The following is a 23,840-nucleotide window of genomic DNA, read 5'->3' as shown; positions in this document are numbered from 1 at the left end:
TTGGAGATGGGAAGTATGAAAGGCAATGGAAGGTTAGGGGGTGGGGAGGAAGCAAGAATTGGAGATGAGAAAGGAGAGGATAGGGGAGAAATACACAGGCAAGAAAGAGGAGCACAAAGTACACTAGGGAGAGAGCTGGAAAACATATGTACTCTTGCAGACCTTTAAACAAAAAGAAAAGTAGCGTCTTAATAGGGAGCAGTGGAAGAATACGAGTAATGAGTCCATGCTCAAGGGGGCGGGACAAAACACCAGGCAAGAAAGGAAAGCCATGGGAAGATGACAAATAACAAATCAATTAAAAGAGGGTGACAATAAAGCCAACCAATTGTAAGTAATGAGTGAGCTCTAAGCCCACTGCTAGCTAACAATATGGCTTGCAACAGACGCGCATTTGATGTCTTAGGGGAGACCTAAAAATAAGTGTTTTTCAGTTCAAGGGATACTAGGGCAAGACAGACAGCGACTCTAGGAGTAAGTAGACTGCCTTCTTCCCCTCCCCTCCAAGTCTGCAGTCAAACCCCTCATACGCAATCACCCTTACAGAAACCTTCATCCATTGGTCAGCATCTTAATCGCAAATTGGAGGAAAGAATGGGTGAGGGATTATCATTTCCACAAGTGCTTGTCTTCTGGGAGATGAGAAGCATCAGGAGGAGTCCTCAACGAGATGCTGAAGGCTTCCCCTTGGGGCTTTGCAGTCAGTCATGTGCTAGACTTGACCTGAAGTGATCAAGAGTTCAGCCTCACTAGCAGCTCTGGTAAGACCCTGGTTTCTTCTCGTTTGATGACTCTGGCATGTGTTTCAGATGCGTTTGGTAGACCTATCGCTACATTTCTGTGGCTAAAATAAGAAGGAATATTTGCAGAACACTGACCTTATATCTAACTGAGTGCTGGCACCACACAGGGATAGACTTGCTTTATGATACAAACTACACTGTGCAAAATAATGTGCTAGCATGACCAGCCTTTTGAATATTACACATTGCGTACATGCCTTCTGATGGACATAACCCATCTCAGATAGGACATTAAACCTGAGTTTAGGGAGATGGGCTTTCCTGTTTTGATATTGCAATGCAAGTTTCTTCTACTAGACCTCTACTTCTTGTTAGTTATAACACAACGTTAAATGTGACAGTGCCTCATCATAACTGGACATCCACGCTCTTCAAAAGTGAAAATCCTGGTTTCCATCAAAACAAATCTTTGGGAATGAATGCAATTGCTATTCTACGTTGACTAGTGACCCATATTGTATGGTTGCTATGTTTTGTGCACTATTGCTCTGTTTTGGGGATTGTTGCATATGCTATATCAACAGCCACATAAAGGTGCACTGATTTATAAATAGCAAAGTATAAAATGTGGAATCATTTTTGTTGTACCTTTTTCTTTTTTCTAAAGATTATCTAAATTGTGTGCTCCATTGTGGCCTATGTTGTCTGATGTGACACCAAATCAAAAGACGGTTGTGGTCAACACTGACGCATCCAATATCATTCCTCTCACGGGTGCCCACCTCCATGAGTTAATTATTCAAAAACACAGAATAAGAAAATATTTCTGTTAATGGTGCAAGAGGCACTCCAATATTTAAAAAACGAATAGTTCATAATATCAGTTTAGTTCATATTTCCATATCAATCCAATTTCTATTGAAGAGCCTTACGATGAAAAGATTTTCATTAAAAGATTTCCCCTTACTGTATATTCCAAAGGATAGAAACAACATTTAGCCAAAGCGTTTCATCCCAATGCAGGGACTTCTTCAGGGCAAAAATCTAAAGGTTACACTGCATTTTATAGGTGTCTATCTGGTACCATTTGTTTAAAATTCATGTCAGGCAGTACTGTAATCCTCTATTTCCTCAAAAATATATTCTGTTGTACACACCTGCTTAAAGATATTGCAGCTGTCTGATAAGTTGTTCTTTTTATCTCGCCATCAAACAAATGGCTTTTCATCATCAAAATTCTTTACTCCATGTTGTGTGAAGAAACAGTAGTCCGAACATCACAATGGCATGCCAAAGAGTTGTTCTTTTTATCTTGCCATCAAACAAGTGGCTGGTCAACATCAACGTACTACTCTGAGGGCTGAGAAAGGATCAGGGTTGTATGATGGTACAACGCATGCCTCAACAATATATGCTTTTACTACATGGCCTCAACTACGGCGGTGTCTTTACTGTGTCTGCCTTTACTACACAGGTTCGTGGTAAAGACCTGATGGGTAAGGAGGCATGTGTGCTGAAGATCATAGCCCTGCCCCGTACAATGTAAACTGTCCCTCTTCCCCTGCCCTGAACCCTAAAAGTCAACCCCATGCCCTAAAAACTGTCCCCCATCATCCCTAAAGTACCCTGACCCAGTCCAGCCGAGGCCTTTAAAACTGCTCCCTGCCCTTTAAACTGTCCCTTTCCCTCTATAACCAATCCTGTCCTCCCCTCCTGAGTACTAAAAACGACCCCCACCCCCAAGACCCGGCCCAAGCCCCACTTACCTCACCGAGTCCTCTACCAATCCTTCGTCTTCCTGTCTTCTCGTGCCCGCCCATCCGCTCTGCAACTAGACAGCATATGCGTGGTTAAGGCATATGCATGGTTAAGGCATATGCGTGGTTAAGGCATGCATGGTTTGGCTTGTGGGGAAACGGCGCGCTTAGCTGAGCCCCGCATTGTTATGGCCGTTTCCCTGGAAACAGTAGTCTGAACGTCACAATGGCATGCCAAAGAGTCTCTTTGGCATGCCATTGTTATTTTCAGAATTGAATACTATATTTGAAATCTGCTCTGCCCTGTTCGTGCCTGTGTTGAAGATGTGTACATAGTGAATTTGAATGATTGATGTATGGTTTTTATGCAGCTCTTGATGAACACTCATGACACTGTATCCTCTTGTATAATGCCGGGGCATCTGTTTTGTAGAGCGCTACCTTATCTATGTCATTCTGCTTCTTTTAGGTCCATTGCAAGTTTCTAAAATGTCGAACAGACATTCTGATTCCTCCCTTGCGGATGACTCCTCATTTCTTCTGGACCGCAAGTTTTGCTCAGAGCTGCAGCTGAACACCAATGCCAGCCAACCTTCAAGTCCTAAGACCATGGAGTCTGTGAGCAATCCCGCCTTCGGTCCGGACTCCGTAGTGACTGCCAGTAATGGTCGCCGAATCGTCCTCAGCACAGAGAGCCCTGCAGCCCTCAAAGTGGGTACCCAACAGCTCATCCCCAAAGAATTGGCCGTGGCCACTAAAACCAAGGTGCAGCGACACCACACCTTCCAGGTGGCCACGTTGACTAAAGACCTAGCCCGGAATGATCCAAAGCGGATCTCCGCACCCAACATTTCCCTGGATGACCTTGATGAAGTGGATATTGGGGGGACGCTACAACGGAACCTGCGGAACCAGTCTTATAGGGCGGCCATGAAGGGTTTTAAGGACAGCGATGAGGCTGATCAAATGAAACCAATCTCGTTCTCTACCTTAAAGCCTGTGATGGAGGATCCATCGGCACAACCTCCCCGCAGCCCCCTGAGATCCAAGGTAAGACCATTCACAATTCTGTTTACTTTTCTACCAGCTGTCCTGTTTTCTGCCATCCTCCCAATCCTGTTCACCCTCCTCGGGACTATTGCTTCTCTGCAATCTTCGTTGAACTCATTGGCAATATCATAGCTATGGGGAGTTTTCTGCTTTAGCGCTGTGGTGTCCCACTTCCGTATCAGGAATAGACTGCCTCTCTGATGGAAGGTAGCAAGAATTCTAGGATTTCGGCGAGTTCCTTGGCACTCTCCGTTCAAATGGGTCGCCAGGCTTCTTTGCTGCACCAGTTTCTTTCTACTCTGTCCAGCAGCCGAGGTCCCCTGAAAGTCTTCCCTGAGGCTGAGCCTAAAATTTAGGAGGACTCCTGAACTCCAGACGATGATATGCAAATCAGGAGAGATGCCCCGCTTGCATGAATGCCTCTGCTCCATCGGGGAGTAAACCCTGACACTATACCGCCGACAAGTGCTGCCCGAGATAAAACCACGTTTTTTTTTAACTCTGTGCTCACTAGGTGCAAGTGTCACAGTTGTCTATTGTTTCTTATTCTCAAAATCCCTCTCAGTCTTACACATTGACTTTCTCCCCCCTTTCTCTGTTTCTCACACCCACACACACTCCTACTCCTTGAAAGTTTTGCTCAGCCGCTACAATCACATTTACGCTACTCTTGTACTGTCACAATGACTTACTGTAATACTAGCACTTAATCACGTCCTTTTTTTCCCTCCCTGTCATACTGACCACCCTCACCCTCACCTCACTAACACTCTCTCTCTTTTATATCTGCCCTATCGGCCCTCCTTTGCCTCAACCAAAAGCAACATGTCTTTCTTGTATGGTCAACGTGGTGCCTGCAGGAGTGGTACCATGTGGGCAACCATCTTGTTTTGCCTTGGGCTACAAGCAGTCCCATAGGCAGCGTGGCCCAGCAAAGCATTCGGGGCACCTTTATCTCAAGGTGGCACACAACTGCACGTTTCTGTTAGAAAGAGATAATTTAGTGTCAGTTGATTGATGACCAAATAAGAAAAGCACGAGATAGGCACTTATTGACATTACTGTTTGCAGTATCGGCAAAGGTGCAAAAGAGTGAATGGTTATGGCGTCTGAACTACTCCCACGCGCACCGGAAGCGGTCTCTGCAGAGTAGCAGTGAGAAGAGACAGGGTGTCAAACATTCGTATGCATCTGTGTGTGATCAGTGTGCATCTTATGCCCGAAGCCACATGAATTATGGAGCAATTGAGAACTAACGAACACTGTAGGGTGTACTCAGACAAAATGAAAAGAAGAAAAAGTATGTGGTGTATTATGCGGTTAAACACTAATCATGAATTCCACTCTGCGACATTTTGCATAGCTACATCAACATTTTGACGTACTTTCAACAGATCGGATCCAAATGCTTTAGAATAAGCATAGGTTGGTGAAAATAACATTTAATAAGCAGATTTTTAACAAAATGTTATTAACTTTAGTCAATCACCTCAGTGTAACATGTTTTACCCATACTATTTTGCTATGGGAGGTAGAAAAGACACTTCATAATACAGTGCTCTTTCGAGAATGTGCAGGAACGCTGTTTTAACAGTCCATTTTCTCTATTCTGTAGTACAAAAGTTTGTGTATAACATTTTACACTGAGAAAAAATTAACCGCTCTTCACGTGCACACTTCTAATAAAATGAGACTGTATTTTATCTTTTAGATTCTAGTTATGTCTTGAAACTTGTCTTCTGTTTGGGGTTTTTCCTGTGGGCCACCGGACGCATCCCCGTTCATTAACAAACACCTCCCTAGGTTACATACTTGAGTGTGTCACAGACACTAGGAGCCTTTTAAGACCGAAGAAGTCACACCTGAAAAAGAGATGTAAATATTCCACGTTCCTAATGCCCTTTTTGAAATAATTGTTGCTTTTCGAACAGTGTCCATGGTGTAAACGTGAACAGGGATGCATTGTAAAGTGAAATATTTTTGTGATTTTTAAGGGGGGAAAAAAATCATTCTTAACACTTTGGTTTGTGTTCAACTATGTAAGGTTTTTGACTGCTGCAGCAGATAAAAGCCCTTCTGCTTGTCCATCCCAACGGTTGAGGATACTAACAGCGCCCTCCTCACCTTTGTAAGCCTGAATACAGCAAACAACAGCAGGAAGTTGACGATTTAACCTTTGCAAGGAGTCTGGTGTTTGGTTTTCCCCTTGTGCTACATTTTAATCATTGTTAATTCAGATAGACACTTTTTTGGTAGCAATGTGCAATTTATGCAGATGAATTATGTGGCAAGTGTGGCAAATCCATAATTACATGGAGAACGGTGTGGCTGCGGATCCTGTCATTTCATTTGTGCTGCTCAAGAGTACTAAGTGTCCTAAGACAGATTTATTTATTTGTCCTCGCTGCAATCACCTAGCGCCAGCTCCGATCTCTGCAATAGAAGGCAGTGTTCCAGAATCTCGTTCGCTTATTTGCCTGGGGCTAGTGTAATGGGATAGTTTTGTAGTGTTGGCTCTACCAGCAGCTTCCTACCTACGTTGCACAATGCATTCCCCCCCCCCCCCCCCCAAGGTGCATTTCTCTTTCTCTACCTGCATCGATTTCAGGAAGCCATATAATGACTTGCCCTTGCAGGATAACCGTGGCCGTAATTGGGCTAGGGTTGTCACACTATAATATTATATGGAATGTCCCACAAGGTTTAGGGTCACATTTAAAATAATTCGGGTGATCAATTACATAAACTCTTTCTATGTCAGAGAGTCTTGGACTGCGCGATATTCAGTCTGACACTAGACCCTATCATGAGTCATGAAATAAATTGTATTGTTAAATAGTGCAGGCATCATATTTCAGCGCACCAACAAATTGTATTGGAAAATAGAGCCTGAATGATGAGCAAAGTGGTTCTGTATCTACCAAGGCATCATGGCAGCGCTCGAGGCCTTGTGTGGCAATGGAAAGGAAGTGGAAACCCTCTGAAGATCACCGTAGGCTTCAGGGTTTATAGTGCAGCCGTAGCATATGCTCTGGAGAGTCCACTCAGAATACCATGGGACATTGTTGTTGCTCCATTCTTGTTTTCAAGCTGGCCAAGTCTAGCAACAATGGTATAATCTAGGAAAGAGTCAGATCTTAACAACCATTAAAAAGCACCTGAAATTCTAGAAGGCTTTGATCTTCACTGAAAGAGAGTTCCATAGTTTAGCATTTCACCAATGTGTTTCTTTTGAAAAGCCGGGATTGGTCAGCTGTGGTGCTGGCCTAGAAGGCAGTGTGCTCTTCTTCAAGGGTGCTTTGAAAGTTGGGTCCTTACCATCTGGAAAATGGAAGCCAATGAGGTGTTCTGTGTCTGGCATGATGTGGGCATTTTGATGAACGTGTTGCTGTTGTCTTGCCAACTTGTTCAGGGTTCTTTGCAGTCGTCACAATAATGAAAGTGAGACCCCCTAGTAGAGTCTGTTTGCATATTAAAGATGTGTCAGTCAGACCGAGGGACGTGGTCACCTGGAGCTTTTGTGGGAATCCTTAATGTGAGACATTGGGGTATGCCGCGTATAAATGGCACTTCTTATGATTTGGTGTACTCGGGATACCACTGGTTGGCTGGAATTCATGTTTACTTTCAGTTTTCTCATTTCTTTAAATGTTGTTATTAGTACTTCAGGTTTCTGTGGCCAGATTGGCTAGGGATAGAGTTTCTTCAAATCTTCGAAAGTCAGGATCTGTGTTTTGGATTAACTAATTTTAGGTGATTAATCAGCATCCATTGATCGAAGGCTCCGAGACAGTGATATGGTTTTGATCAATCAAAATCCCTTGTATTTTCCAGTTTTATCAACTACATGGCCATCAGTGTAGTAGTAACATATCAAGTTGAAGGGTCCGAAGAATTTTCAGCAGTGGGCTCAGATAGACATTAAAGACAAATGGAGTGATGATGGATCCTTGAAGTACACCTGCCCTGATGTTGAAAGACGAAGATTTGAATCTGAAAGCAGGACGGCTCTTCATCCGTCGCAGATCCAGTCAAGGATACTGCCGGCAATACCACGTTCGTGTTCTCTCTATAAGGGTGTGGTGGTGACCTCTGCTAAACAGGCAGGTTTCTGATGATTTAAAATGGGTTAATTAGCAATGTGCTAATTGTGTTATGTAGTTAAGGATGAGGCCTACAGATGTGTAAAACAAGAATTAACTCTGTGGGAACAACTTTTGTATAAAACTTGCAAGGAATACGTCTATTAGTAAACTGGGCAAAATCATTTGAGGAGATTGATAGGTTTATTTTTTGAACTGTACGAATCTCAGGACATCTAATATTTGGTTAAGTCTCAACTAGGGATTAATCACACCCATCTGAAGTTCTTATGGGGTTCTGAAGGCTGACCTCTTTCTGTTGGGAAAAGTTAAACTTGACACATTCTAATAATCATACCGACTAGTTTAATGTCCGGAAAATGTGGGGTGTATATTAGGTTCATCAAGGACGTTTGATGGTAACCATAAACTTTACAAACCAACAAATACAATAAACAATATAGAAAGAGCTGCTTATATATTTGTAAAGCAGCGCCTTCGGCACTGAATTGCTGTGGGTGAGGTATCTTGGTTGCAATGCAGTTGTGAGACTGTTCTTGGATACAATGATTAGTGTTCGGCTAATTAATGGATATAAAAATTGACAGATTACATGATTATTCCGACTCTGTATCACGCTTTACACAATGACTGACGGACAGCTGTGCAGGCATGACGTTGAGTGGTTAACAGTGAAAATTAAAGTAAAAGCCTTAATAGTATCTGTCCTATTTTCCCACCTTTGACCTGAGGCGGAGGTTTCTAAGTGGTGAGAGGGTAAGGGTTAAGGTCAAATCAGAGGTCATTGGCAATAGTGTAGGAGTTATTTCTGGTCAAGATAAATATCACTGGTTGTGACTTTACAAAACAGGTATCACCCTGGTTGTACAATTCATAAACATTTGAGCTTTATTCAAATAAGTATCCTTGTAGTGTAAAGAGAACTTTATACAGCCCCGGTCTTCATATAGGAAAGTTGTTTCTTGGGATGCACATTTTAAAGGCTCGCGTGGTAATTACTAGGGTTACAGAGATCTTGGTGACTTAGACTTCGGGCCCGGTCATTTGGGTACAGAGATTGTATAGACCCAGATATCCGAACAATCCAACTGTATGTGAATCTATAGATATAAGAGGCTCAGACTTTGGGCAGCTGACCCTTAGATCACACCTATTGTACAGGTGAAGGTAGCAATCCCTCAGCTTGTAGGAATATGAAAGGCCTTGTCTGTGCTGCCTCTTTAACCCGAGGAACAGCTCTGACTTTAGCAGAGCTACCCCATATGTTACACTAATCTCTCATTCTGCACAGCATGGCTATGCCTTAGAGGTATTGTAAATAAGTTATACTTGAGGTCCTTCTCGCAAGCATAGGCTTTGGATTGGTAACTTAACCCTTTCTTGCACACAGACTTTAGAGGTGAAGGTCTATGACCTCCAGAGCCATCTCTCCAGTTATTCAACTTAGAGGCTCAGACATCGGACAGCAAGCTACTGTGTTTGTTGCATTGATCTTAATGGCAAACCTTATGACAACAAAATATAATCTGATTACAGAGACCATAAAAGATCTGGCATCTGACAGCGAAGTTATTGTTCAGTTTGTACAAATCCTTAAGGTTCAGGAATCTGGCAGCAAATGTGTTGCTACGGTTGCATCTGTCTGACAGACATCAGCCTACGACAACCCGTCTAGCAGTAACAGAGCCCTTACCGGTTCAGGCATCTGACAACAAATCTTACTTTTTAAGTTATCTAGATCTTACAGACTCCGGCGCCTGACAGCAGAGGTGTCCCAGTGGTTACAGAGCTCTGATATGTTCCTGAATCTGAGAGCAAAGCTATCCTCTGGGTGATGCGGATTATAGAGGCTCAGGCCTGTCCCGTGGCAGCAGAATGGTCCTTCTGGGTACGGAGATCATACAGGCTCAAACATCTGACCGCAAAGATACACCCCGGGTTGTGCAGACTCAACATGTTCAGACATTTGACAGCAGAGATATCCCTCAGTTTTTAGAGATATTTAAGGCACAGACCTGTGAGAGAGAAGCTGTCCCTCCGGTTACATAGATCTTCCCGGCTCAGTCATTTAGCTGCAAAGCTATCCCTCGAGTTACACAGATCTTGCAGACCTGGGCTTTGGAAAGATGCACTGTTTACATGGTTACTGGATTACAGAGGGTTAGAGGGTTCTTACCATACAGCTACCACACCGGTGGTCCGGTTTTAAAACAACGCAGCTATCCTTCAGATTACTAATTTGGGAAAATATCTCGCCTCCCAGGAGACAGACGTTTTAATTGACGGCCTTGGGACTACATTGTGATCTCCTTTCTGAAGGGTAAACCATCAGAGGCATCAAAAGGCGTTAGAGTTCTGGCCAGCTTCCAAAATGGCCCTAATATATCATTTAAAAGGGATTTGGTGCCCAGTAAATTTTAGGTACCGTCTCTACGGGATCTGTACCTCTTAGGTTGAGCGCCTTCAGCAATGGGACTCCGCTTCTTTAAAAAGTCCCTATTGATAAAAGTCAACTTTCTTAGTAAATAAGTATAGTCTCTCTTAATGCTTTGCATATAAACTGGGACCAGCAGTCCGTGTAAGCATCTCTTATCTACCGAAGCAACATACAAAGCAAAGGGCTCCGCTCTCCGAGCTCCTTTCACCCACGGACCCCAGCACTGTGGAGGCAGCGGCAGATATCTGGTCCCTCGTACAGGAGGAGAGAGAATTGTTTGAGGGGCCTGGCTGGAGCCCCCTGTTCATATGCAATAAAGGAAACGTGGCAACATTCCGATTCAGATGAGAATCTCCAGGTTTTTAAAGACAAAAACTGGTTTATTTTGGCTTTCACATTCCTAAATTCCCCCCCCCCCTCAAATTCCATGTGGAAATAATCCCCCGATATTTTTTTTTAATCTTCCCCCATTCCTTTTTCCAAGTTTTGCCATTTTTGTCAGGTTCGCCAAGGTTTTGCCGTAAGTGCCAGGGCAGGTGTCCTCTCAAACTGGTGTCTGTATTTCCAAGTTACCCAGCCTGCCACTTCCGGTAGTTCAACTACATTCACAATTGAAAACAGCTGTCCCACGTCAAGTTTACATTGCTTGCCAAATAATTTTTTTGTCCAGTTTCTGATCCTTGTGGGTTATTTTTTATCTTTTTTACAATGCGTAATGTAACCCCTCCAGTGCCTCTCTGTGCAAAGATGGCCATGCCCAGCTGACCCGCTCACACCTGACGTGGAACTCTGCCAAGTTGCAGCATGCCCATGAACCCGCCTGCACGTTGCGACTGGCTGACGGGGCATGTGAACCGTCATTCCGCTGGCCAGCAGCCAGTTTCTGGAAAACACAACTCCTACGCCCCAAATAACTTTTCCGATGCTGGGGGTTTCTACAGTGAGGCAGATTAATGCGCACTCTGTGACTTTGAACTCTTCCGGTCCCAGGAGCCATTGGCACAGAGTTCTGCGCAGTGATGGACAGGCGGGGGGAGGGCGGTTAGAGGGTTTAAGCTAGGGCAGAGTCAAACTAACCTCCTGGGAGTTTCTGGGGCTTGCGTTTCCCTCTGAAAGCCTGCAGGGGTTGGGCTAAGTCGGGTACCTGTCCATAGGGCCTTCCTGCGACTCCTCCGGTGCCTTTTTGACTTTTCATTCAAAACCGTATACAAACTTGCATTAGAATTAAAACAAATAAGCTAAAGCTGAAGTGTTTTTTTTGTTTTATTTGCAGTTTCTGCTGGTTGTCTGAGCAGCGCAGGGTCTACCATTTAGGTACCTGCCAAACAGCAAGACTTTCGAACATGTTCTTCTCGTAAAGATGGCAAAACTAATTGCACATAAGATAACATGACTTGTAGGTCCTAGGTAGGACTGCGTAATTTGCAAGAATCCATTGGTCAGAGCATGTTTCCCATATATCAGGTCAAGAACATTACTGGCTTATCCCCTCCTCAGTACTTAAAAGAATGACGGAGGTCCCGCCCCTTAAATTTGCTTCTCTTTCCCCAAGCGTTGTTGCAGAGGCCGCCGTTCCTCCCCGAAGGAGGGGGAGAGGCTCAGGGGCCGGCGCCATAACCCGCGCCAAAGGTGGCAGAAAAAACCGGTTCTGGGCACCTCCGGCGACCGGAAGCGGCAAGCGGTAGCCCCTCCCGCCCGCAGGCCAGCCTGGTGGCGACTAACCCCCCCCCCCCCCCCTCGTCCAATGGGGGGGCGATGCAGGGTACAAACCCCCCAATGGGGGTGCGTGCCCGGAACGGCGGGAAGAAAAAGGGGAATATAAGGAACCGCTCTCCCAAGCAGCTCCTAACTTCGTGGAGCGGGGAGAGCGGCGCACCGACTCCCTACACGCAGAGAGCGTGGGTGACCAACCAAATGGTGGTCCCGGTGGTAACTGGACCAAAGAAAGACTACCAAGGACCAACAACAGAACTGGTTGGGGGGGTCGGGTCATTTACTAACTGGAGGTACAACAAACTACGAATGGGGGGGCACGGCTTTGTGTCCAAAGATATGGCAGTTCGCAAATAACCCAATATGACCGAAGTCATGCCAATATGTATGTAACCATAATAAAATCTGCGGCCAACAACGACCACAACTGTACCATCCTTGTTGGCTACGTTTTTTGGGATCGCCAGTGGGGCGGGGGGCTGGATAATGAGTTCCACGGGTTAGGCGCAGTGCGAGGGTTGTTGCAGAGGCCGCCGTTCCTCCCCGAAGGGGGGGAGAGGCTCAGGGGCCGGCGCCATAACCCGCGCTGCGCCAAAGGTGGCAGAAAAACCGGTTCTGGGCACCTCCGGCGACCGGAAGCGGCAAGCGATAGCCCCTCCCGCCCGCAGGCCAGCCTGGTGGCGACTAACCCCCCCCCCCCTCGTCCAATGGGGGGGCGATGCAGGGTACAAACCCCCCAATGGGGGTGCGTGCCCGGAACGGCGGGAAGAAAAAGGGGAATATAAGGAACCGCTCTCCCAAGCAGCTCCTAACTTCGTGGAGCGGGGAGAGCGGCGCACCGACGTGGATTTCTGCAAACCCCACCCACCCACACCTACGAAGCAGCAGTGTCGCAGTGCTGGACAGCAACACGAGCGTTGGCGGAAAACTGTACGATGGTTGGCTAACGAGACACACCGACAGGGCGGTGTGTAGGAGGAGGGCCGCTCACCTTGGGATGCCGCACGGCAGGGTGATGTGGCCTGGCCAACAAAGGGGGGTAGCAAACGGAGACGGCGCTCGCGGCCCAGACCCGGCCTGTCGGCAGGGCACAAAAGGTAGCGAGTGGGGCCTAACTCCGGGGGAGAAAAAGCTACCCCTCCCTACACGCAGAGAGCGTGGGTGACCAACCAAATGGTGGTCCCGGTGGTAACTGGACCAAAGAAAGACTACCAAGGACCAACAACAGAACTGGTTGGGGGGGTCGGGTCATTTACGAACTGGAGGTACAACAAACTACGAATGGGGGGGCACGGCTTTGTGTCCAAAGATATGGCAGTTCGCAAATAACCCAATATGACCGAAGTCATGCCAATATGTATGTAACCATAATAAAATCTGCGGCCAACAACGACCACAACTGTACCATCCTTGTTGGCTAAGTTTTTTGGGATCGCCAGTGGGGCGGGGGGCTGGATAATGAGTTCCACCGGTTAGGCGCAGTGCGAGGGTTATTCTCTTTCCATTGTTACTTGCTTTACTTTTACCAGGCCCACTGCAGGGTATAGCGGGCGCCTGAACGTGCCCTTTATTTACCTGAGTGCTGGGTCTCCGATGGAAAGTTGCGCCCCTAAAGCTTCCATCAGTCTCCTTTGCAAACAAGATCAAACAGTACAGGTCTAGCTCATGGGAGGATGTATGGTGGTTGAGCTGATTCTCTGACCGACTGACATAATTTAGACCATAGAAAACATGGGGGAGAAGTGTTTGAATTCAATGTTATGAAAAGTGGGCTATTTTAGGACTCTTCTGGAACTATGTGATGTTGTTGAGAAGTCAGTTGCGTGTCCAATTAAAGGTGCATATCTCCACACAAGGTCCTATGGCCCACGGAGTTCCTATGACTCCGCTTTTGGCAGAAATTGGATCAAAGTGCAGAAAAATACATTGGATAGTGCTGCAGTTCCAAGGTAGTTTATACCAATACAAGCATGGAAAAATAATAGGGTGCGGCATTCGGATGTCACGCCTCCGGTGTCTGTAATTTTACAGATGTGAATCTGCTGCTGTGATGAAAACCCCAGATCACCGGGATGTGTACATTTTAATGCATGTCCTCCTATTTTTCTATGTACTTGATATTCAACCATGCGCACGACATGCGAGAAAACCGAGCATGCAACTTTTAGAATTTTGATTAAAATGTACAGTTACATTTGCCCCATTAGTTCTGAAGAAGTCATGCTGCCAATCCACGACAGATATTTTTAGGTCGAGCCTAGGCAGTGCCTGTGCTGTCTCTCGACATGCTGTAATCTGCTCTAGGGGCTTCGCTTTTGATTGGTCCCCTTTCGCTCCGTGCACAAATCTGTCCTTTTAATAGGTCCATCTGTTTTATTTGTTCGCCTTGTGGTGGTTTGCCCCCATAACGACTGCCCCGATTACATGTGGCCCTCCCCTTATCGGCATTTATGTGGTTAAGTGCACTATTTTATTCTATTCACATCCCGCTCCCTTGCTGCCTCTCAGGCTCTGAAGACACGGTCATTTGTTCCGCCTGCTGCCTTTGGGCACAGTCATTTTTTTTCGACGTACTCCTTTGTTTTGATCTGCGCAGCTCTCCCACCTCTATTTATTTAGTATAACAACATTCTGGGGATTTTTGGGCAGTGTGCCTTTAACAATGGCAGCAGTACCTTGCGCACGCTCGCCCACCTATATTTAATTTAGTAACATTTATGCAGCTGTCGGTTGAGGACGCTGATCAACAGCTGTCGCGTTTCTGGCGGTGATGCAGCACAAGAAGTATAAACATAACAGGTAATCGCAGGAAATGAGGTCGCAAACAAATATGCTGGTCCGGCCTCCTATCTGGATAAAATTGATAACGCATCCCTTAACTCGTTTCACCCGGGAGTGCCAGGAGCAGGGAGGCCGCATTGTTTATTATGCTGACACGGGCTGGACTTCCCCTGGTGGCAGCCATGCCCTGGAGCTCTCACTTCACCCGATACCGGGTAATACGTGGCCGCAGATCGGGGAGAGCTGCGCTCGCCATGGAGCTCCGCAGGTTCCTGTTGCTGGGCCACTGTGGCTGCTGCCACAGTTAAAAGAAAATGTAGGCCCTTGCTGTCCTCTTTTAAGTTCGAAAAAATCCAGATACTCTTTTTTTCCCCTGGGATTATTAGGTCTCGCCTGACCCAGCGCATGCGCTGGTCTGGCGAGACACTCTGTGAGGGCTCCAAAAAGTGCTACCAGGCCAGCCTAGAGCTACAGTGCATTGGCGCGGGGGCGCGCGTCGCGTTTTACCGCGATTACTTTCACTGTCACGGCTGCTTTGATGTTCTCCGTGAGGCTTCAATTGATTGCAGCAGTTAAAACAAGCATTGGCATAGCCGGGCTAAGAAAAGTGCTACCAGGCCAGCCTAGAGCTACAGTGCATGTACCGCGATTACTTTCACGGCCGCTTTGATGTTTGATCGCGATTGTGATCACTTTCGCGGCCCCACGGCCGCTTTGATGTTCTCCGTGAGGCTTCAATAGATTGCAGCAGTTAAAACAAGCATTGGCATAGCCAATAGGTCTCGCTTTTGGGACCTTATAAGTGTTTAGTTATGCAACTGTTGCATGGCTAAACACTTATAAGGTCCCAGAGGCGAGACCTATTGGCTATGCCAATGCTTGTATACATTATACATTCTCATTTTACGGCAATACCCCTGTGCACAATTCTTCTAAATCGTTATTTCCACCCATTCGCTTTTATATCTCCTCCTGCTCGAAGACCCTTACCCCTCAAATATGTTTTTTCTTTGCTCCAGTCCTCTCTACCCCTGATTAAACCTCAGGACCTCTCCCCCAGATTATACCCTAGTACAACTACCCCTATTTCTTCCCTAGTCCAACCACCGCACGCACCCATTACCCTACTACCTCTCCTGCTGCTTAAACCCACCACCTCTAGATCTACCGTATCACCACTGTTCCTGCCTGTACCCTAAAACCTTTACCCATGCCAGTACTCCGTGCCTGTGCTACAGCTTATGACCTATTGCCTCTACTCCTGCCTATACCCTTTTACCTCTAGTGCTACCTTATTCTGTAGTACCTCTACCCTACCAACACTACCACCTACCCCACTACTTATACCCTAGTACATGTGCCCCTGTCTATCCACTAGTGCATTTCCCTGGCTTCTTCGCTTCTACCTCTCTTTGCCTTTGCCCTAGCGCCTCTGTCCCTACATTTAACCCTGGAACATCTACTTGTACCCTCATACCTCTACTGTCTACTACACCATCTATACCTATACCCCACCTTTACCCAGGTACATCTACCCATTCAAATATCATGGTACACCTCCCAGAGTGTTCCTCTCTATTCCCAAGCACCTTTACACCTACCTATAGCCTGGTACATCTACTGTTACTGAAACCAAGCATATCTAGCGCTGACTACTTTCTATTATCTTTCCCACCCCTTACTCGTCACCCTTCTTCTCCCTAGCGCATTTCTTCTATTTCCTTGTTCACTGTGTCCACTTTTTCTGGTACTTGTCGCTTATAAACTGATTTTCAAGGACAAAGTTTTCCTCATTTTGCCAATAACTATGGCTAAACTCGTTTAAGGTTGACACAAGGCGCATTCTGGGCTGCGAAACTTTGGCCTTCTCTCTGAAAGGGCATGGAGGAACTCTCTACTCTGGGCTGCTGTGCTACCGGCCCCCTGCCAGCTCTTTATCAGCAGTACCAGAGCTAATTGATTTAATCTACGAGCTCTCCAATACCCATGCCAGGACTTTACTGCTGGGAGATTTTAACCTGTGTTCGGATGGGCCTACAAAGTCGGCTCTCTCGGATTTGACTCAGGCTTGCAGCGATATTAATCTGCAGCAGCTGGTGCATTCACAGACCCACATCAAGGGTCACATTCTTGACCTGGTTTTTGCCAATACTAGCCAGGTTGTGGTTCGGGATATTCTTCCGCAGTGCTGGACAGACCATGCTTTGGTCCTTCTCTCCGTGACATGTCCCATGGCCACAACTGGGAATGGAAGTACTGGCACTAAGACCAGGCTGGGCAGGCAATGGTCAAGGTTACTCAGACAACCTAGCCTGCCGTCCCTGCTTGCCGGGGAAACTCCCCTTTTAGGAGTCTCTGTGGACGCAAGCTACGAGAGCCTTAGTCAGAAAATTGTTAACTCCTTAGAGGTGCTGGCTCCTCTGCGCAAAATTAGAAATAGATCCAGGATTGCCATGCCTTGGTTCACCGCGGAGTTGTCGCATCTGAAGCTCCGCTGTAAACGCGCGGAGCGAGCTTGGAGGAAACACTATTTAGAACCCGATAAAGCCCTCTTTAAGCAGGCCTTGCTGACCTATAAAGTGCAGATTAAAAGCGCCAAAGCACGTTTCTTGGAGGAATCGCTCCTGAATGCACCGAATAAAACGCAGGCCTTGTTCAAAATTGTTGGGGATCTTTCTCGCCCTGCTTCTGTGGCTAATGACATTCCTGCCTCCCAAGCTTTATGCTCTTCTTTAGCGCAGGCGTTTGAAGAGAAGATCGCCTTGATCCTAAGTAAGCTTACTCCTACAACTACAATTGTCACTCAGCCCGTACTTGGCTCTACTTTAGCGGCCGAAAGGGAGGCAGTAAGGGTAGTTGATAGTCAGGCACAGCTGGATAGCTTTCCCCTTCCGTCTTTTGAGGAGTTTTGCCTGCTGGCTAACAGCATATCCTCCGGTTCTCCTTTAGACCCATTGCCTCATAAATATTGGAAAGTTTTCCAGATGGAGCTTTTTCCTCCGCTGTATGCTATCTGCTGCCAGTCTCTCTCTTTGGCACGTGTTCCAAAATGTTGGAAATTAGCAGTGGTCTCACCTTTGTTGAAGAAGGAAACTTTGGATCCCACCTGTCCAGCGAATTATAGACCTATATCGCTGCTTCCTTTTCCCATTAAGATCTTAGAGAAACTGGTTACTAAACATCTGTCCAGTTTCCTGGAGACCAACTGCTGTTTGGACGCGTCTCAATTTGGCTTCAGACCAGCACATGGCACGGAATCAGCCCTGGTGACCGTGTTGGACGATCTTCGTTCGCGGGCCGACATTGGGCGAGCGGCCTTCTTAGTGCTGCTCGACATGTCGGCCGCTTTTGACACAGTCAACCATGACATCTTGGTCAGGAGACTTGAGGATGCAGGGGTGAGGGGTTCGGCTCGCGATTGGCTGTTTTCTTATTTAGGAAACAGACGCCAGGTAGTGGCCTTACCACCATTCCAGTCAGAGATTAAAACAGTTGAGCAGGGCGTACCGCAAGGGTCTGCCATCAGCCCTATACTGTTTAATCTTTATCTTCGCCCTCTGGTGAGTTTGGTCAAATCATTTGGCATCTCGGTTATTAACTATGCCGATGATACGCAGCTCATCTTTTCCATCGAGGGCAAAGACGCGGTGTCGCTGGAGACTTTCCATCAATGTATGGCGTCAACTGCGGACTGGTTGAGGCAGAATTCTCTGCAGTTTAACAGCTCTAAAACAGAGGTTCTACACTGCTCACTGGACCACATCCCTCGGCCACTGCCTCCTGATTTCTGGCCTGCCTCCTTCCAGGAAGTTCCTTCTGCAGCAGTATCTGCCAGGAACTTGGGCGTTGTGTTTGGGTCTGATCTCCAACTGGATCTCTTCGTAAATCAAACCGTGTCCACATGCATGATGCTGCTACGCATGCTGTGGAAGATTCTTCCGTTGCTGCCGGCCCATGTTCGCCCAGAAGTAGTTCGCGGTACCATTCTGAGTAGGCTAGACTACTGCAACGCACTACTTCTGGGAGCCCCAAACAAATTGCTGGCCAAGCTACAACGCGTGCAGAATATGGCAGCCAAGCTAGCCCTGTCCCGTCGTCGATCTGACTCATCATCTACGGCGCTAGCCGATCTTCACTGGCTACCAGTTTCACAGCGAGTCATCTTTAAGGCGCTTTGCCTGGTGTTTAAGGGACTTCATGGACAAGGACTGGTTCCACTGCAGGAGCTGTTCCAGTGGTATGTGCCCACTCGCTCCCTTAGGTCACTGTCAGCACATCTTGTGGTAGTCCCAAAGGTATTGAGGGCTCGCATGGGCGGCCGAGCCTTTGGTTTTGTGGCGGCCAAATATTGGAATTCTCTCCCTTTGTTGTTGAGAAGCTCTAGGGAGTTTCTCTCTTTTAAGAAACAATTAAAAACGTTTCTCTTCCCTAGGTCTGCTTAATTTCACCTGTCTGCTATGTGTGGTGTCGGTATAATTGTCTAAAGCGCCAGGATACCCTTCGGGTGACAGTCTGCGCTATACAAATATGCCATACATACATACATACATACATACAAGGTGAGACCTATTGGCTATGCAGATGCTTGTTTTTGTTTTTTCGTGCGGTACACTTAACATGAACACGTGAACAGATGGAGGCTTCTTAGGTTGCCAAAGAGAAACCATACCAGGTAGTCGGATTACTTACTAAAGTCTCTTTTATAGGTTAGTGAACGTCATCTGAGAGATTTGTGCTTGTTTTATTGTATCTAGAGACATTGTTCAACCAATAGGAGAACAGGTAGTTTTATGAGACAGCAAGCTCCTCAAGACACTCACAGGTGAAGCAGCCCACGCTCTACAAATCCTGATTGATTGATTAATTGATTGGAAACTCTGTAAGGGTCTTCCTGTGACCTTATGGGTCACCCTAGGCTGCAGGGCTGAGCCGAGGCCAACAGACTTGAAAGAAGATACATGACTATCTGCAGAAAAGAGGAATTTGTTTGTTTTGTTTTCTCTGTTTATCTTAAAGTATTCTGCCTTCTTTGGCATGCCTGCATTGTACTTAAAATTAGGCGACTTTATTTATCTTTGGTTTTAACATTGTGATTGTTTTGGACTACTTTTCTTTGTTTGCCTTAGTGAGTTAGGTTTCTCTTGGTATTTTTGGGTAGTTTATTTTTAATTTTGCATGGGTTATTTTGGTTTGGGCCTGGGTTTGGGCCAGGGGATCACGTTGAGCAGGGGAAGAACAGGCAGGAAGGAGCCCAAGAAGGTTGACTCCACCCTTTCGAGTTGCAACATAACGATGTTGTGGCATCTCTATACCGAGCTGGTGAATAATAATGTATCAGATGTTCCACCATGGCAATTCCTACAGGAAGAGAGCTCGGAGGACTTGTGGTTGGTGTGAGGGTATGCAGAGGTTGGGGGCAGAGAAGGATGCATTAGAAGCTGTAGTGTGGAATGACTGTGCGTGGTCATTGTCGATAGAGGTGGTTTCAACAGCAGGCAGATATTGCTGTCGGGGGGGCGGGGGGTGTAAAGAGGCATGCTAACTGTCCTAAAGAAAGCCCCGTTAATCACACAGCGGGGGCTGAAACATGTAGACCGCCACACATAAGCCAACTTAAAGGTAATTACTCCTTAAATAGTTGCACCACACATATTTTTAAGTATATATCCTGAGCCGCCAACATTAAAAATAAAGGCAAGGCTTCTCGGAGGTATTTTTAACTGTAGAATATCATATCACATCACATCACATCACAGTTACGCACCAACACCAGCTCCGCTGTAATCAGGCGTCGTAGCACAACCGGGGGGCATTCGGCCGCCCGGTTGGGACCCCAATGATGAAGCATGACACCAACTAGGTTGGTGTGTGAGGGGTCTTTTAACAACACCTAATGTGTCCAAGCTCATGCTACAAACAGTGACTAAAATAATTACATACACATAGTGGGCCCGTCCACATTGTTTAAGTATAGTACGCTTCTGGGGAACAGGACGCGCCCCAAAACCCTCGCTCTCCCATTGATTTTTCGTGCTAACTATGCCACCATCTCTTCAGTTCTGCTAGGTCAGCAGATGGTTTCTTCGGGAGGGGCCTCACTTCAGCATGTTTCCAGTCCTCAGGGAAGGAGGCCGAGATGATGCAGGCCTTCATGACTTTCTGGAGCTCGTCGCCAATCGTCTTGCTCCTGAGGTTTAAGATGTGGTTCAGACAGGGTCCGTGGGTGCTCCCAAGTGTACGAAATTCATTATGGAGATTATGTTAATAAATTTGTTAAGCGCACAAATACCAAATGTTGTCTTGGTGCTGGTAGTCCTGAATGAGCAAGGACATTTATTTATCGAACAACCAAGTTTTCAGGGCTCTCCTAAAAGCTGACAGGATGGGCAGTGTTCTAATGGGAATAGGGAGACTGTTCCAGAGCTTAGTGACTGCTACCATGAAGCTCCTTCCACCCCAGCTAGCTTTGTGAAATCTGGGAGTGGAAATAAGTTTAGCTCCTTCTGAGCGGAGATGTCTTCTAGGGACATACCAATTTAGCGAGCGTCTGAGGAAGTGAGGACCAGTACCATGAAGTGCCCTATAAGTAATACAAAGGGCCTTAAAGATAATATGGCTCCTAACCGGAGGCCAATGCAGCTTCTGAAGAGGTTTTCCAACTGATTGAAATGTGGGAATTCCTAACAAAAGCCCAGCAGCAGCATTCTAAATCATTTGCAACTTACATAACTGTTTCTTAGGCATACCAAGATAGAGCCTGGGGCAGTAGTCTAGTTTGGCAAGGACCAGCGAAGTAACTACCGTTTTCTTGCTGTCCATAGGAATGAGAGGTAACATTTTCTTGATTACCTTAAGTAAGAAGAAGCTAGATAAAGACCGTGTTAACTTGTGCCTCAAAATGTAGTTTTCTGTCTATAATCATCCCTAGGTTCTTTGCCTTGGCGGCTGGGATGGGTGCCGTTCCCAGTTCAGCTGCCCACCAGCTCTGTGACCAGCTTGAGGAGATGACTATCTCAGTGTTTCCTGAGTTCAACCTGAGACAGTGTGAGCTCATCCAGGAACTGAATGTAAGCATACACTCCCTAAATCTTTGCATCGGTGGCAGATTGTTTTTAAAAACAGGCAAGACTATTTGTGTGTCATCTGCATAGGATGTTAATGCCATACCGAAGGATCTAATAAGTACCGCTAATTCAGACACATAGACATTAAAAAGAGTGGGACTCGAAGAAGAGACCTGTGGAACCCCACATAGAAGAACAAAGGAAGGAGAATCGTAGCTACCTAAGGCAACCAATTGTGTTCTCCCTGACAGAAAAGAAGAGACCAGTGTAACAGCATTGTCGGAAATGCCGATAGAATTCAGACGATTAAGTAGCAGATTTTGGCTGACCATGTTGAATGCCGCCGACAGGTCGAGCAGAATCAGAGCAGCAGTGCCTCCTACAACCAGGACTGCTCTAATTTAGTCTGTGGCTTTAATCAGGGAAAATGTGGTGCTGTGTTCTGCCCTGAAACCAAACTGGGTCTAGTTTAAGCAGTTGTTATTGAGTAGAAAGAGAGTTAGCTGGTCGTTCATAATTTTTTCCACCAGTTTAGCTGGAAGAGGAAGACATGAGATAGGCCTGTAGTTTATTCAGTTCAATGGGTCTAGGCTAGATTTTTTTCAGCAAGGGCAAAATTGATGCTCTTTTCAAAATAGAGGGAAACACGCCCTGTGTGAACATGGTGTTATAAATGGAAGTGAGACTAGGACCCAGAATCGCAGAGGCTTGTTTGAACATACTGGGAGGGAGTGGATCATAAGGAGAGCCTGATTTGGCCTGCTGTATAAGAGTTATAACCTTATCATTAGTGACTGGTTTAGATTCAGAAAGGTTGGAAGATTGGAGGAATCGACATTTGTAAAAGCACAAACTGCATTTACTATAATGCTAAGGGGCGAACTGTGCTGGGACGTCGGCAGTGTGCTCCCAACCCCCATTCTGTTTAAAAGGCTCCCTTGTGCCAGCAAGCTGACGAGCTTTGGAGATGCACCTGTGTACCTGTGAGTGGTACTGTGACCTGAGAGAAACTTGGCAGCACTTCCAGCAACCCCAGATGATGTTTCTTTGCTCTCTAATACTTCTGCTCTCTACTGATGACGGGCTCAACCCAGAAACACGTATCTAGAGATATACAGCAATGTCTGCACCAACTTTGGTGAAAAACTCCAGTTAATTTTGAAGTAAGTTTGAACTGTGTACTACATTTACCAGGATGCCAAGGGGCGAACTGTGCTGGGACTGTGAGGCAGTGTGCTCCCAACCCCCATACAGTGAATTCGCTGTTAGTAAAGATTCCATCTAGGGTGTGGCCAGCCTGGTGAGTAGGGCCAGTAACTATTTGACTTAGACCTGCCATGGTCATGATATCGATTAAAGAGGCAGTGTTCGAATCCTCATTGGCTTCAAGATGAAAATTAAAGTCACCCAAAATATGGACTGAGTTCTCAATAGTGCAGGTTTCAAGCTGAGAATTAAGCGCCTCATGTAGGTAGCCAAATACCGGTCGGTAACGGCCGATTTTCGGTAATTATACCGTTACCGACCGGTATTTTGGCTTTTGAGATGTAGGGGGAGAATTTCTGTATTCGGAAATTACCGAATCGGTAAAATTACCGAATCGGTAATTTTACCGATTCGGTAAATTCCGAATACAGAAATCAGATGTAGGGGGACTGTGTGGTGTGTGTGTGGGGATTCGTTATTTACCACCAACTAATAGTTGGTGGTAAATGACGAATATGTGTGTAAATGCATTATTTTGCCCGTAGATGTGTGCAATGTGGCAGACACACATGCCCTCAGGGCATGTATGTGTGCCACATGTGCACACATGGCCGAATCAGGGGTGCAGCAGGGTGTCAATGTGACACCCTGCCACCCTTGCATGTGCTCCCCCATTACCGAATCGGTATTTACCGATTCGGTAATGAGGCATACCTTCCCATCAATGGGAAGGTATGCCTCATTACCGAATCGGTAAATACCGATTCGGTAATTACCGAATTATTCCGAATCGGTAATATTTACCGACCAATTACCTACATAGCATTTACCACTTCATAAATACCGAATCGGTATGATTCGGTATTTATGAAGTGGTAAATGCCAGCCCACCTACATAAGGCCCTAAGTGAGGTAAAGAATCCGGGTTTTCGCCCTGGGGGGGCGATAGAGTAGTGCCCCTTTAAATGAAAGATGGTTAGCTATTT

The 23,840-nt window shown here is 46.3% G+C and overlaps 1 protein-coding gene across 3 annotated transcripts in view; it reads left to right on the top strand.

The window, feature by feature from the left end:
* The window catches only part of ARHGEF16 (Rho guanine nucleotide exchange factor 16), a 267,432-nt gene that overhangs the window by 62,199 nt on the left and 181,393 nt on the right, over nt 1-23,840 (top strand). For all 3 annotated transcript variants that reach the window (XM_085609144.1, XM_085609149.1, XM_085609136.1), the window contains exon 2: nt 2,970-3,550. In XM_085609144.1, the coding sequence (XP_085465270.1) occupies nt 2,990-3,550 (561 nt within the window). In that variant the 5' untranslated portion in view covers nt 2,970-2,989. The remainder of the gene's footprint in view (nt 1-2,969; nt 3,551-23,840) is intronic.

The sequence above is a fragment of the Triturus cristatus genome, chromosome 1_2 (assembly GCF_964204655.1).
Source record: "Triturus cristatus chromosome 1_2, aTriCri1.1, whole genome shotgun sequence".
NCBI classification, from domain to species: domain Eukaryota; kingdom Metazoa; phylum Chordata; class Amphibia; order Caudata; family Salamandridae; genus Triturus; species Triturus cristatus.
Note: the sequence above shows the minus strand (reverse complement) of the source record. Positions and strands in the feature narration are given on the sequence as shown.